Source organism: Passer domesticus, chromosome Z, assembly GCF_036417665.1.
Source record: "Passer domesticus isolate bPasDom1 chromosome Z, bPasDom1.hap1, whole genome shotgun sequence".
Taxonomy (NCBI): Eukaryota; Metazoa; Chordata; class Aves; order Passeriformes; family Passeridae; genus Passer; species Passer domesticus.
Genome location: NC_087512.1, coordinates 84,380,237 through 84,394,785, shown reverse-complemented (window position 1 = coordinate 84,394,785; position 14,549 = coordinate 84,380,237). Strand labels below are relative to the sequence as shown.

The window sequence follows — 14,549 nt, the reverse complement described above, 5'->3', positions numbered from 1 at the left end:
TCTCCCCGGGACGCCTTGGAAACGCGCCATCTCCTCACCTCGCCTGCCAACTTGGAGCCAATTTGCATTGGATAATTATTTTCAATTAAGTGATAACAATCGTGTTCTGAACGGAAATAATCTTGTCCGAAGGCCAAGCAGTTTATCCGCTCCCGGAGACGCGGCAGCGCCGCTCTCGCCGGGGGCTCGGCGGGGCTGCCCCGCTCCCCGCGGTCCGCTCTCCACCCTGGAGGGTCCCCGAGGAGCGGCAGGGCTGCCGGCCCCGCGGCTCCGCTCGGGGGGCTCAGCCCGGCCCCGGTGCCCCGCAGCCCCGCACGCGGCGGGCACGCACCCGCACCGGCCACCGGAGCCCAGCCCGGCCCCGCTCCTGCCGGTGCCGCACGGGCAGAGCCACCGGAGCCGCTGCCCCGTGCCCGTGTCCGTGCCGGGGCCGTGCCCGCGTTCCCGGCTCTCCGAAGCGCCCCCAGGCCAGGGTCCCCCGCGTACGGGCAGGGTCAGCCGGGCTGGGGACAGTCCCTGCAGAGCGGCGTGCCAGCCCCAGCCCGTGACCCTGCTGCCGCACAGCCCCGGCCAGGCGGACCCTCCCCTGCCCTCCAGAACCTTGGGACCCTCCAGACCCTCCGGACCCTCCAGACCCTCCCCTGTCCTCCAGACCCTTGGGACCCTCCGGACCTTCCAGACCCTCCGGACCCTCCAGACCCTTGGGACCCTCCAGACCCTTGGGACCCTCCAGACTCTCCCCTGTCCTCCGGACCCTTGGGACCCTCCGGACCCTTGGGACCCTCCGGACCCTTGGGACCCTCCCCTGCCCTCCAGAACCTTGGGACCCTCCAGATCCTCCGGACCCTTGGGACCCTCTAGACACTTGGAACCCTTTGGACCCTCCAGACCCTCCAGACCCTTGGGACCCTCCCCTGCCCTGCACACCCTCCAGACCCTCCCGTGCCCTGCAGACCTTCCAGACCTCCGGACCCTCCCCTGCCCTCCAGACCCTTGGGACCCTCCCCTGCCCTCCGGGGGGACTGCACCCCTCCGCGGCACCCGCCAGCCCGACAGGAGCCGCACGGCTTGGCGCTGGAGCCGGGGGGCTCCGGGCAGCCCCAGCGCCAGGGACAGGAGCAGAGCAGCAGTGCAGCAGCAGTGCAGCAGCAGTGCAGGAGCAGCTGCCACCCCAGGGCTGCGGCTCCAGCAGAGCCAGGGCTCGCCCACGCCGGGCGCTGCCCCTCGGCCCCGCAGCCGTGCACGGGGCGCTGCTGCTGGCCCGCAGAGCCACCGGAGCCAGCCACGCCAGCAGAGGGGCGCTGGGCTGCCGTGGGTCTCGTCCCGCACTTTCCTGGAGTTTGTAATCCGCCAAAGCCCAGTCAGTTGGGAAGGTTGGACTCCGCAGCTCCTGCAAGTGAAAAATAGCAAATCCAATATCTTTTTAGTGGTGTTTTTATATTCAAATTAGACATAATCTCCATGAATAAAATTACTGTTCCCAAAGGGATCATGCCCAATTTAAATGTATAAAATGTCATTAAAAGGGCGCTGGCTTGCTATTAAAATTTAACTCCAGCAAACCCCCAATGTCATTTGTATTATAGTTTTACAATTAAGCCAGAGATGTTGGAAATAATAGTTTTGATGTACAATCGGGTGCCATACAGTAGGAGCACATTGTTCCTCCGTGGCTGCGGCCGGACCTGTCGCTGGCAGCAGGGCCAGCAGCCCTGGCTGCTGGGGACAGGGCACAGCCCTGGCTGCTGGGGACAGCTCCTGCCCCTCCCTGGCCCTCCAGAGCCACCCGAGAGCGGCAGCTGCAGAGATGTGGCGCTGCTGGGAGGTGCTGCAGCCTCCTCTGTTTTGGGAACAGGCAGAGGATGTGGGTCCTGTCCCCTTTCCCAGCTCTGCCCTGAATTTGGCCTGCACGTCCCGGGTGAGGGCTCCAGAAGCAGCTGGGAGCAGCAGCAGGAGGAAGGGATGCAGCAGGACAGCATCAGCCCCGTGCCTGGGCACTGTTCCACCTGTGCCCCAGCACCAGTTCAGCTGGTGGAGCTGTGGGCTGATTGGCACATGGCAGGGGAGGGAGATCAGGGAGATCAGATCTGCTGGGTGATCTGACCATGGCTGCTGGGCTTTCAGACATGCTGGAGGTCCCTCAGTTCTCAAGGTCTGTTCCCTCCCTCCCTGAGGGTCGGGGACCCTGCTGGTCCCTCCCTGCCGTGTGCCACAGCCCGCAAGCAGAACCAGCTGATGCTGGGCGGTGACAGCCACCACAGCCACGGCCTGGCCTGCCCCAAACCCTCATGGTTCTGCCCCAAACTCTGGTGGCGTGCTCCCCTGGGCTGGGCAGGCTTCACCTCGTGCAGCTGAGACGACGATTCCCGAATGGTTCCCAAAATCCCCGGGAGCGCAGGTGGAGCTGTCAGGAGCTGAGCCTCCCTCCAAAGCCCTGGAGCCTGCAGTGACCCTGGGGGCTGAAACGGGGCAGGGGCAGCTGGGGGAGCTGGCATGAGAGCAGGCTGCTCCGGGCCGAGCTGGCACCCTGCAGCCCCACAGGAAAGGCAGCTCAGGAGCAGCCTGTGGTGATGCACCGAGCAATTCCTGCGCATCAAAGGGTGTCATGCATATTCACACCTGCATTTGACTTTCAGAGCAAGCAGGTGAGTGAATACGCATGTTATAAAGTACATGTATTTGAGTAATGCGCAATTAATGGGGCAAGACAGCCAAAACTATTCATTTCTTCTGGGAGCAGAACAACTTTCCCAGCATTTTAATTACGGCAGCATTATTTTGGAAACAAAGATAGCATTCAGTCTTTCACAGTCTCTCTCTTTTTCCCTGAAGAACAGAACTGTGTCAGAACCTACCACTCCTGTGTGTAGGAGGGAAATGCTGAGCAAAAAAAAGGAAAAAGGGTGCAGAGCCCTGGGATGGTTGTGATGGAACAAATCACTGCAGCAGGACAGCAATAAATAACTCTACAGAATAGATCTAACAGATGTAATATAGATTGCATTATATTTTAGATAGATATATAGATAGATAGATAGATAGATAGATAGATAGATAGATAGATAGATAGAGATACGGATATAGATATGGTTATAGATACAGATATATTAGATATAGATATATAGATAGAGATAGGGGTAGAGATAGATTAGATATAGATATAGGTATAGATATAGATATTGATATAGGTACAGATATGGATATGGATATGGATATAGATATAGATGATATAGATATAGATATAGGTATAGATATAAATATATTAGATATAGATATATAGATAGAGATAGAGGTAGAGGTAGAGACAGAGATAGAGATAGATTAGATATAGATATAGATATATAGATATAGATATAGATATAGATATAGATATATTAGATATAGATATATAGATAGGGATAGAGGTAGAGAGAGAGATAGATTAGATATAGATATAGATAAAGATATAGATATAGATATACATAAAGATATAGATATATAGATAGATATATTGCACAGTTTGCAAAAACCAGCCCCAGGTTCTGTGCCCTCTCTGGGGAGCTGGAGCTGCGCCCTGAGGGACGGGCAGGGATTGCTGTGGAGGGCAGGGCCAGGGCAGCAGTGCCACAAGGACCCTGCAGGGCCCTGCCACTGGCACTCTGCAGGGTGGCAGTGCCACACCTTGCCCTCCTGGCCGGCCCAGGCAGTGTGAGGTGCCAGCCACAGGCCTGGGGTGGCCCCAGGGTGGCACTGGCAGCACGGCACCGTGCCCTGCCAGCCTCCTGTGCCCCCGTGTCCCTGTGCCAGGTGCCTGGAGCTGCTGGCAGCACCCACACCTGCCCCGTGCCCCCCTCTGAAGGGGCTCCCCAGCAGCACAGCCCCGTCCCTGAGCGGTGACAGGGAGGGGACAAGCACAGTGCTCCTCCTGTGCATGGCTCAGCAGGCTGTGCCCCGGGTGATTCCCACCTGGATTTGCCCTCTGAAGCACAAGAATGCAATAAATAATATCATGAAATAACAACAAAACCTTTGTTTGATGTGGAACCAAATCTTTGTTCGCTTCCCTGCCTCGATGCCGTCACTCCTGGACCCTTTGGGGCCACCCCACAGCAGCCTGGGGTCCCCTCTGCACTCTGGGGGAGCCCCCGAGCTGTGCTCTGTCCCCCCTGCAGGGGACACGGGGCCCAGCCCACACCCACCCCCGGGGGCAGCTGGGCAGACACTTAATTAAACACATTTCCTTCCATTTTCAAGGAGCTTTCTAAATGTGTGCTGATAGCTGAGTGCCCCTGAGTCGCAGGCTGACAGCGCACCGGGTCGTATTTTGCATTAAAATACACGAATCCAAAATGGAAATATTGTCAGATTTGGCATGCAGCAGTGCAGCGGGGGAGTGCCCTGCCCAGGCACCTCCTGCACCCAGAGCAGGTCAGAGCCTGGGCCTGGCTGCTCACACAGCCATGGCCACCTGGAAAAGGCCCCTTTTAATGCTTAAAAGAAAGGCAGTTTAATCATTGTGAGGAGCTGTACCTTCAGGGTATCATTTCAAAAATACAGGCAGAGATTAGCAGGGATTTGTGAGATTGTGTTTATTCCCAATTTAAGCGCTTTCCATAAATTAATTATAAAAGCAAGCCCAAACCAGTCAGAAGTACACTGGGAAATTCTCAGAGTGCTAGTCATTTTCATGCACTAATATTCACGCCATCTGCCTGCCTTTTCCCTGCACTTTGGCTAAATTCTCGGTGGTTATCCTGCCCTGCTCTCCGTGCTGTGCCTGTCCCTGTCACCCTGCCGTGTCCTGCTGCAGGTGCTGCCCCGGGGGCACTGCCAGGGGCAGGGTGTCTTTGGGCAGCTGGGAAGGTCTGGCCCTGCAGGCACAGGCTGTGGGGTCACTCCCATTTGTGGGACTCACCCTCTGGCTGCAGGGCCACCAGGGCTGATCTGTCTCGGGGTTTTCTCTCTGGTTGAGATGACCCCGAGGTGTGTTAAAAGTCTCTTTTCCCCAGCCCAGCTGTCCGGGAAGAAATCAGGAGTCTTCAGCTGTCGTTCTCAAGGTGTTTATTATTTTTTATTGAAAATAACAAATCTATTTTTGTCTATTTTATTTTCTGTCTGGCCTGCCGAGGTCTGTTCTGCAGCTCAGTCTGAGGCACTCTGCCCTCCCACGGGGCTGGTGTTGTCCTTTATACTACAAACCACATATTCCATATTTACAGTTGTGTCCCAACACCTACCACTGTGTCAGACAGTGACTTTCTACCCTACACCAACCCCAGAGTGCCACCATCACCAAGGAGATGGAGGCTGGGAAGAAGAAGGGAGAAGGACAGGACAGTGCCCAGATCCCCCCATCTTGTCCCCTAGACCCCCACAGTGAAACTCTTCAGAATTCACCTTTCACCCTGTGACAACTTCAACTACTGAAACTTTTGTGACCTGTGATTCTTCACATAAGGTTGGTAATTTGCTCCCTGGGTTGAGATGGAATTCCCAGGTGTCTTTGGCTTCCTGCCAGGGTCTCTGAGCCCCTGCCAGGGCTTTGAGACATCCAGGGCACCCAGAGGGATGTCCTGGGCTCTGACAGCTGTGGGCACTGTGCATTCACTGCGGGCCTTCCTTCCAAGCCTCTGTCAGGAGAGAATTACGAGATTCTCCTCGAGCAGTTCCAGTTCCAGGCACGGACCCCCAGCCGTGCCCCAGGGGCGTTGGGGACCCAAAGGGAGCAGCTGGTCCCTGCTGCCCGCAGGAATCCCGGGAATGCTGCGCACACCCGCTGGCTGCAGCCCCGCGGCCCCAGCCGCTCCTGCCGCACGGACCCGGGGCTGGCACCGGCTGGAGCAGCACCGCGGGGACACGGGGACAGCGGGGACACGGGATGGGCACCGCGGGGACACGGGGACACGGGGACAGCGGGGACAGCGGGGACATGGGGACATCAGGGACAGAGGGACAGGGCAGAGCAGGGACAGCGGGGACACCGGGACATGGGGACAGCGGGGACATGGGGACAGCGGGGACATGGGGACAGCAGGGACAGAGGGACAGGGCAGAGCAGGGACAGCGGGGACACCGGGACATGGGGACAGCGGGGACACGGGATGGGCACTGCGGGGACAGCGGGGACACGGGGACAGCGGGGACAGAGGGACAGGGCAGAGCAGGGACAGCGGGGATACCGGGATGTGGGGACAGCAGGGACCCGAGGACAGCGGGGACACCGGGACATGGGGATGCGGGCACAGCCAGGGGGAGAGGACACAGGGACACAGGGACACAAGGACACGGGGACAGCAGGGACACGGGGACGCGGGGACACGGGGACACAAGGGCACCGGGTGGGCGCAGCCAGGCCAGCAGGACGCTGCCGCTGGGACAGGCTGGGAGGCTTTGGGCCCCAGGGCAGGCGGCAGCGTGCCCCGCGGTGTCCCCGCGTCTGTCGCGTCTGGCGCAGCCGGCGGTGGCAGGTGTCCCCAGCGCTGTCCCGGGCTCTGCCAGCCCCAGGGGGCAGGGAGGGAAGGACAGCCGGGAGCAGGACACGGAGCGGGGGCACGGCAGGCTGGCTCATCGCGGGTTTGGCAGGAATAACCAGGAATAACCCCGGGGCACTCCCTGCAGCCGGGAGCAGGGGGACAGGAGGGACACACCCCGGGATTCGGGCTGGGAAAGGGGCTGCAGGGAGCAGCAGCGGCACAACCACCCATCCTGGCACACACGGCACACTCCTCTCCTGGCACACTCCTCTCCTGGCACACTCCTGGCCTGGCACACGCTGGCACTGGCCGGGCGTGTCCCAGGCACCGGGCTCGGGACAGACTGGGATCAGCCCTGCTGCACTGGCCCCATCGCCCGTGCCCCTGCAGGGCTGCTCCTCCTGCGGAAATCCCGGGAGCCAGCTGCATCCCTGCACTCCCAGCGAGCCCGGGATGGGATCGTGGGACACTGGGACCGTGGGACAATGGGACAATGGGATCATGGGACAATGGGACAGTGGGACCGTGGGACAATGGGATGGGATGGGATGGGATGGGATGGGATGGGATGGGATGGGATGGGATGGGATGGGATGGGATGGGATCATGAGACAATGGGACCGTGGGACAATGGGACAATGGGATCATGGGACAATGAGATCATGGGATGGGATCATGGGACAATGGGACAATGGGATCATGGGACAATGGGATGATAGGACAATGGGATGAAATCATGGGATGGGATCATGGGATGGGATGGGATCATGGGACAATGGGATGATGGGACAATGGGACAATGGGACAATGGGACAATGGGACAATGGGATGGGATCATGGGATGGGAGGGGATCAGGGGACAGTGGGATCATGGGACAATGGGACAATGGGATGATGGGACAATGGGACAATGGGACAATGGGACAATGGGCAATGGGATGAATCATGGGATGGGATAATGGGATGGGATGGGATCATGGGACAACGGGATCACGGGTGGGCACAGACCCAGCCCCTCTCTGTCTGTTTGCAGGGGCTGCCCCCACGCTGTTGCATCCCCCGGGAGCTGCCCTCTGTGCCGGGGGGGTTCCCTCCAGAGAGGCAAGGCTGGTGGCTTCTCCTGTCCCTCCCTGGCACTGCTCAAACCCCAGAGGCACCAGAGAGGCTGGCATTCCCTGCTCTGCAGTCCTTCCCCTTGGCAGCAGCAGGGCCAGGAGCGTGTGGAGGTGAGGCAGCCTCACCTGGGGGCAGGGAGGTGGCAGTGCACTGCGTGTCCCACCACCCACTCCTCTCCCTCTCTTCCAGCCCTCCTGGAAATGTTCCCAGTGTCCCAGGGTCAGGTCTGCCTGCAACAAACCACAACAGAATCAGGCATTTACACATGAGTGTGCTTTTACCCAGAAACCCCCAAAGTGGGAAACAAGGGATGGGTCTAATGGACAAAAACACCTTGTGGCCAGAATTGTGCGCTTTGTTTGGCAAATAACCCTGCTCCGGGGGACTCCTCCCTCAGGAGGCACTGGGAGCACTGGCCCAGAGCTTGCTGGGGTGTCTGGGGGTGGCTGCACCACAACCCTGGGGAACGGGAGAGCCTGGAGGTGTCACACTGCAGAGCAGGTACTCCCACACTAACCCACACTGATCAGGGGGCAGATAAGCTGTCAGCTCGAATGACACCCAGCTCGGCAGCACAAAGCAAACTTTCAGGCAGTTATTGACAAATAAAGCCAATTCTGCTGGCATAATCTGGCAGCGTGCTGATGTTACACCACGATAAAGGAAATCCCACCTGGAGCAGCAGAATGAACCCCACGCGGAGCAACATCCTGGTGTGTGTACCTCAGACTGCACCTCCCCTCTCCACAGGTGTGTCACCCCTACCTGTGTGCCTCTGTGCCCGCTCCAAGAGGCAGCACAGCTCTGTTACCTACCGAGCTCACCTGGGCGCCCCTGCCCCGCACCTGCAGCACAGAACCTGCTCAGATCAGAGAACTGAAATCTGGGTTAATTAGCGAGCAGAGTCCCACAGCCCAGCGAGAGGGGGCAGCTGACCCACCCACAGCCTGTGGGGTGCCCCAAAGCTGCCACCAGAGGCTGGGGGGATTCACCAAAGGAGCCACTGATGGTGCGTGTGTGCAGGAATGTGCACACCTGCACGTGGATTGCACACCTGTCTGTGCATGGCACACCTGCCCGTGTGCGGTCACACCTGCCCATGCATGGCACATCTGTCCGTGCATGGCACACCTGTCTGTGTCTGATCACACCTGTCTGTTCATGGCACATCTGTCCGTGCATGGCACACCTGTCTGTTCATGGCACACCTGTCCGTGCACGGCACACCTGTCCGTTCATGGCACACCTGTCCGTGCATGGCACACCTGTTCATGGCACACCTGTCCGTGTATGGCACACCTGCCCATGTATGGCACACCTGTCCGTGCATGGCACACCTGTTCATGGCACACCTGTCCGTGTATGGCACACCTGCCCATGTATGGCACACCTGTCCGTGCATGGCACACCTGTGCATGGCACACCTGCCCATGTATGGCACACCTGTCCGTGCATGGCACACCTGTCCATGCTTGGCACACCTGTCGGTGTCCGGTCACACCTGTCTGTGTACAGTCACACCTGTCTGTGCCTGGCACACCTGTCTGTGCATGGCACACCTGTCTGTGCATGGCACACCTGCCCGTGTCTGGTCACCCCTATCCATGTCCGGTCACACCTGTCTCTGTACGGTCACACCTGTCTGTGTACGGTCACACCTATCCGTGCCTGGCACACCTGTGGGTGTGCGGTCACACCCGTCCGTGACGGGCCCGCGGGGCCCGGCGCCGGGCGCAGGGCGGGCAGCAGGCGGGCCGGGGCGGAGCGGCCCCAGCGGCGGGCGGGCGGTTCCGGTGTGCCCGCGCTGTTCCGGTGTGCCGGGGCCGCCAGGGGCTGCCCGCTGTTCCCGGCCTGTTCCCGCGGTCCCGGGCCGCTCCGAGGGCTCGCGGCTGTCCCGGCGGTGGCGGTGGCGGTGGCACGGGCCATGTCGGTGTTCGTGACGCGGCGGATCCCGGCCGAGGGGCTGCGGGTGCTGTCCCAGGCCAGCGGGTGAGCGCGGGCCGCGGCGGCTCCCGGTGCCGGAGCCGGTGGTTCCCGGTGCCGGTGCCGGTGTGTCCCGGTGGTTCCCGGTGCCGGTGTGTGACGGGCCGGTGCCGCAGGTGCCGCGTGCAGCAGTGGGACTCGGAGGAGCCGGTGCCGCGGGCCGAGCTGCTGGCGGGCGTGGCGGGGACGAGCGGGCTGCTCTGCCTGCTCTCGGACCGCATCGACCGCGAGGTGCTGGACGCCGCCGGTGCGTGCGAGACCCTGCTGCCCTGCCCTGCCCCGGGACCCCTGCTGCCCCAGCTGTACCCCGGGACCCTGCTGCCCTGCCCTGCCCTGCCCCGGGACCCCTGCTGTCCCCCTGCTCCCCCCCCGGCCGTGCCCCGGGACCCCTGCTCCCTCTGCCCCTGCTCCCCCGGCCGTGCCCCGGGACCCCTGCTCCCCTGCCGGCTGTCCCCAGGGACCCTGCTCCCTCCTGCCTCCCTGGCCGTGCCCCGGGACAGGCACGGCATTGCCCCTCGTGCCTCGCAGGGCCCGGCCTGAAGGTCATCAGCACGCTGTCCGTGGGCTTCGACCACCTGGCCCTGGACGAGATCAAGAAGCGGTAAATGACCGAGCTGCCCCTCGCCTGCCCTGCTCTGACCCCCCCCTGCTCTGACCCCCGCTGCCCCTTCTGTCCCCCCTGCCCTGCCCCCAGCTGGGGACCCCCTCCCCGGCACGCCCACGCCCCGCTGGTCCCCGTTGCCAGGTGGGCTCTCAGGGGTGGGCTGGGGTCAGCCCTGCAGCCCTCAGGGGTGGCAGGGGGGCTGAGGGGTGTCCCGGGCACGGGACAGCGCTGGCAGCCGGGCGGGCCGGCAGGGCAGCAGCCGGGGCTGCCCCCAGCCCGCTCTGGTGGCAGGGGGATCCGCGTGGGGTACACCCCCGAGGTGCTGACCGACGCCACCGCCGAGCTGTCCGTGGCCCTGCTGCTGGCCGCCTGCCGCCGCCTGCCCGAGGCCGCCGAGCAGGTCCGCAGGTGAGGGAGGGACGGGGCTGGGACGGGGCTGGGATGGGGCTGGGACACACGGGATGGGACACACGGGATGGGACAGGACTGGGACAGGACTGGGATGGGGCTGGGACGGGGCTGGGACAGGGCTGGGATGGGGCTGGGATGGGGCTGGGACACACGGGATGGGACAGGGCTGGGACGGGGATGGGACAGAGCTGGGATGGGGCTGGGACGGGGTTGGGACACGCAGGATGGTGACCAGGGACCAGACAGGGCTGGGACACGCAGGATGGGACACACGGGATGGGACAGGGGCTGGGACAAGGATGGGACAGGGCTGGGACACACGGGATGGGACACACGGGATGGGACACACGGGATGGGACACACGGGATGGGACAGGGGCTGGGACAGGGCTGGGACAGGGCTGGGACGGGGATGGGACGGGGATGGGATGGGGCTGGGACACACGGGATGGGACAGGGCTGGGACAGAGCTGGGATGGGGCTGGGATGGGGTTGGGACACGCAGGATGGTGACCAGGGACCAGACAGGGCTGGGACACGCGAGATGGGACACACGGGATGGGACAAGACTGGGACAAGGATGGGACAGGGCTGGGACGGGGCTGGGACAGGGCTGGGACAAGGGCTGGGACAGGGCTGGGACAGGACTGGGATGGGGCTGGGACACACGGGATGGGACACACGGGATGGGACACACGGGATGGGACACACGGGATGGGACAGGGCTGGAACATGCAGGATGGTGACCAGGGACCAGCCAGGGCTGGTGACAAGGGTCTGGGGCCAGGGCTGTGACACACAGGCTGGTGACAAGGGGCTGGTGACAAGGGACCAGCCAGGCTGTGCCAGGGTTGTAACAAGGGGCTGGGGCTGTGCCACACAGACTGGTGACAAGGGGCTGTGGCCAGGGATGTGACAATGGGCTGGTGACAAGAGGCCAGTGCTGTGACAGTGGGCTGGTGACCAGGGGTTGGTGACCAGGGGCCAGGGCCAGGGGTTCATGCAGCGCACACCAAGCACATGGGCTGGGCTCTGAGCGTTCCCTGTCCCTGTGTCCCTGGCAGCGGCGGCTGGACCACCTGGAAGCCCCTGTGGATGTGTGGGCACGGCCTGTCCGACAGCACCGTGGGCATCATCGGGCTGGGCAGGATTGGTAAGGGCAGCTCAGGGCTCAGCCCTGTGTCTCAGCAGTGGCACGGTGGGCTTGCAGCCTCGCCCTCAGCCTGGGCCCCTGCTGGCGGTGGGAGGGCTGGAATTCCAGAGTTTCCAGCCCAGGCTGGGCTCTGTGGCTCAGCCGAGGTGGTGGCCTGGTGCTGAGCTGTGTGAGCACAGCGAGGGCAGCCTGCAGAGCCTCTGCCAGCAGCTCCGCTGCCCCAGGTGCCAAGTGCTGCCACCACCCCCAGCCCTGCTGCAATCCCTGCCTCCCCAGTTGCACAAACATGGTGGCAAAGTCCACCCTGGGACACTGGGCCCCATCCAGCCGTGGACTTTGCCAGCAGGCAGCAGCCCCTGCTGTCCTTGCTCCCAGGGCAGCCACGGGGCCGGGGTGCATGGCCCCTTTCCAGAGCAGAACGTCCCCAGCCCCGCCGCACAGCCGGGCAGGGCTGGTCCCGCTGCTGCAGCCCCTCAGAGGCTGCAGGTGCTGCTGCCTGGGGTGCTGCGAGCCACGGCAGCCAGCCCCTGCCTCCCTCGCTCCTAGGACAGGCAGTGGCCCGGCGCCTGAAGCCCTTTGGGGTCAGGAGGTTCCTGTACACCGGCAGCGGCCCCAAGCCCGAGAGCGCGGCCGAGTTCGGGGCTGAGTTTGGTAAGGACAGGCCAGGGCTGGGACACTGTCACTCACAGGGCGTGTCACCTGCAGGGTGGGAGCTGGGGGGCTCCCGGGCGAGGGGGCAGCCGGGAGGGGCTGCACGTGCCAGGCGTGCCCCACAGTGGGGGTGACAGGGGGACCCTGCCCTGTGTCCTGCCTGGGGGTGCTCTGCCAGCTTCATTCCCGCAGGGAAGCTGGAGCAAAACGTGACAGCTGCTCCTGGCAGGAGGGAGGCTCCAGTCCCCAGGCTGTCCTGCGGGGACTGCGGCTGCCCCCGGAGCTGTGCTGAGGGTGTCTCCCTGTCCTCCCCTCAGTGCCACTCGCCAGGCTGGCCGAGGAGTCAGACTTCGTGGTGGTCACCTGTGCCCTGACGCCGGCTACCCAGGGCATGTGCAACAAGGACTTCTTTGGCAGGATGAAGAAGACTGCAGTGTTTGTCAACACCAGCAGGTACTGGCAGCCCAGAGCCGTGCCTGGAGAGTGGCTGTGGCCCTGCCACAGCTCTGAGAGTGGGGGGATCTGCTGGGCTGCGAGTCCAGACAGCCGCTGGGAGCATTTGCCAAGGCCCCCTGGGAGTGAGCCAAAGGCACAGTAAATTATTCAGCAGCTCTTCCCCGGTGTGGGCAGCTGGAGAGGGGGCAGCTCCCTGCTGGGGGGCTCAGGCACACCCAGAGAGGGTCTGAGCCCTGCCCAGGCAGTGCTGGGGACCCCGCCTCTGCGCCCTGGGGCCCTGAGCAGTGTCACAGGCGTCGCGTGGCGCTGGCAGGGGCGCTGTGGTGAACCAGGAGGACCTGTACGAGGCCTTGGCCCAGGGGCAGATCGCGGCCGCCGGGCTGGACGTCACCACGCCGGAGCCACTGCCCACTGACCACCCGCTGCTGAGCCTCAGGAACTGCGGTGAGCCCTCCCCACAGCTGCTGCCTCCGCACCCACGGGGGTGACAGGGACCCCCTGCTCTGCCAGGGGGCACAGGACAGGCGGGTCAGGCCTGGTTGGGTGGGCTGCTGTACAATGCAGGGAGCTGCTGTGGGGTAAGAACTCATCAGCACGATGGGAAACAAGTGTGGGAGCTGTTCTAATTGTCCAGAAAGCCATTGAGATAAGCTTTGTGGGGGCCCTTCACTGGAAGGTGTGAAATTTGTGCAGGATCTGGTATCAGCAGGTGCATGAAGGAGAAACCAGCTCCCAGCTCAGCCCCTGCCCAGCTCCCTGTGGGCTCCTGGGCACACACTGTGATGGAAAGCTCCCCAGTGACTGAGGGTGGGCTGCTGGGAGTGCCTGGAGGAGTCCTGGTCCCGGGAGTGCTGCTGGGCTGCTGTGGGCAGCCTGTTAGCTGGCTGGTTCAGCACTGGGCAGGCGGGACACGGGGCAGGCCAGGGCTGAGACCTGCCTTCTGTGCAGGAGGATGATGCAGGTGAGGAAGGGGCTTGCTTGGCTAGTGTCTCACAGGCTGTCCTCCCTCCAGGGGAGAGGGTTTCTAGGGTAGGAAAAGTATGCTCCAAAAAGAAAGCATAGGGACATCCATGAAAATTTGGGACTGCCCATGACCACGTGTCTGTTTCTGAAATACAGACCTGTAGCTGCTGTTTTATCTTTTTGCTGAAACTCATGTTTTATTTGTTTGCACTGTTTCTCAAAGTAGACAGTGTGAGGAGTGATAAGAGCTGAGGCTTTCTGGAAACATTTGCAGGACTTGGAGATTTGGTATCTGTGAAACCAGACCAGGCAGGACTAATCGCACACATGTATCTATTGAGTGCATTACTTACAGCAGCAGTACCACATATTTATTAATAAACAACCTCTGCTGGGTGCTGCAGCTGTGTCAGCCCTGGGAGGGGCTGCGGGGGCAGCCAGAGGTGAGCAGTGTCCCTGCTGTCCCCGCAGTGGTCCTGCCGCACATCGGGAGCGCCACGTACGCCACGCGCAGCACCATGGCCGTGCTGGCAGCCCAGAACCTGCTGGCCGGGCTGCGAGGGGAGCCCATGCCCCACGAGCTGCACCTCTGAAGGCCGGGCCCCATGGCCAGCCCCTGGTGACAGCCAGGCCCCATGGCCAGCCCCTGGTGATGGCCAGACCCTGCTGTGAGGGACGCCAGCCTGTGTCCCCTCCCGGCGTGGCCAGGAGCCATTAAAGAGTAGCAGCCAAGCAAGGTGTGGTGCTGGTGTTATTTGAGA

At 62.2% G+C, this 14,549-nt stretch overlaps 1 protein-coding gene across 1 annotated transcript; it reads left to right on the top strand.

Moving 5' to 3' along the window:
- Positions 1 to 9,337: 9,337 nt before the first annotated feature.
- Positions 9,338 to 14,524, top strand: GRHPR (glyoxylate and hydroxypyruvate reductase). The gene is made up of 9 exons (XM_064403196.1): positions 9,338 to 9,557; positions 9,668 to 9,798; positions 10,080 to 10,152; positions 10,447 to 10,563; positions 11,630 to 11,718; positions 12,265 to 12,369; positions 12,687 to 12,822; positions 13,139 to 13,269; positions 14,260 to 14,524. Exons 1-9 carry the CDS (start codon positions 9,493 to 9,495, stop codon positions 14,379 to 14,381), a joined length of 969 nt encoding a protein of 322 aa, XP_064259266.1. The 5' UTR covers positions 9,338 to 9,492; the 3' UTR covers positions 14,382 to 14,524.
- The last annotated feature ends 25 nt before the right edge of the window (positions 14,525 to 14,549 follow it).

What these genes read in the sequence shown, in the direction of transcription:
- GRHPR (XM_064403196.1), top strand. Translation starts at nt 9,493, where the DNA reads ATGTCGGTGTTCGTGACGCGGCGGATCCCGGCCGAGGGGCTGCGGGTG. An exon ending in CATCGGGCTGGGCAGGATTG is followed by an intron (nt 11,719 to 12,264) that starts GTAAGGGCAGCT and finishes CCTCGCTCCTAG; the next exon opens with GACAGGCAGTGGCCCGGCGC. An exon ending in GTGTTTGTCAACACCAGCAG is followed by an intron (nt 12,823 to 13,138) that starts GTACTGGCAGCC and finishes TGGCGCTGGCAG; the next exon opens with GGGCGCTGTGGTGAACCAGG.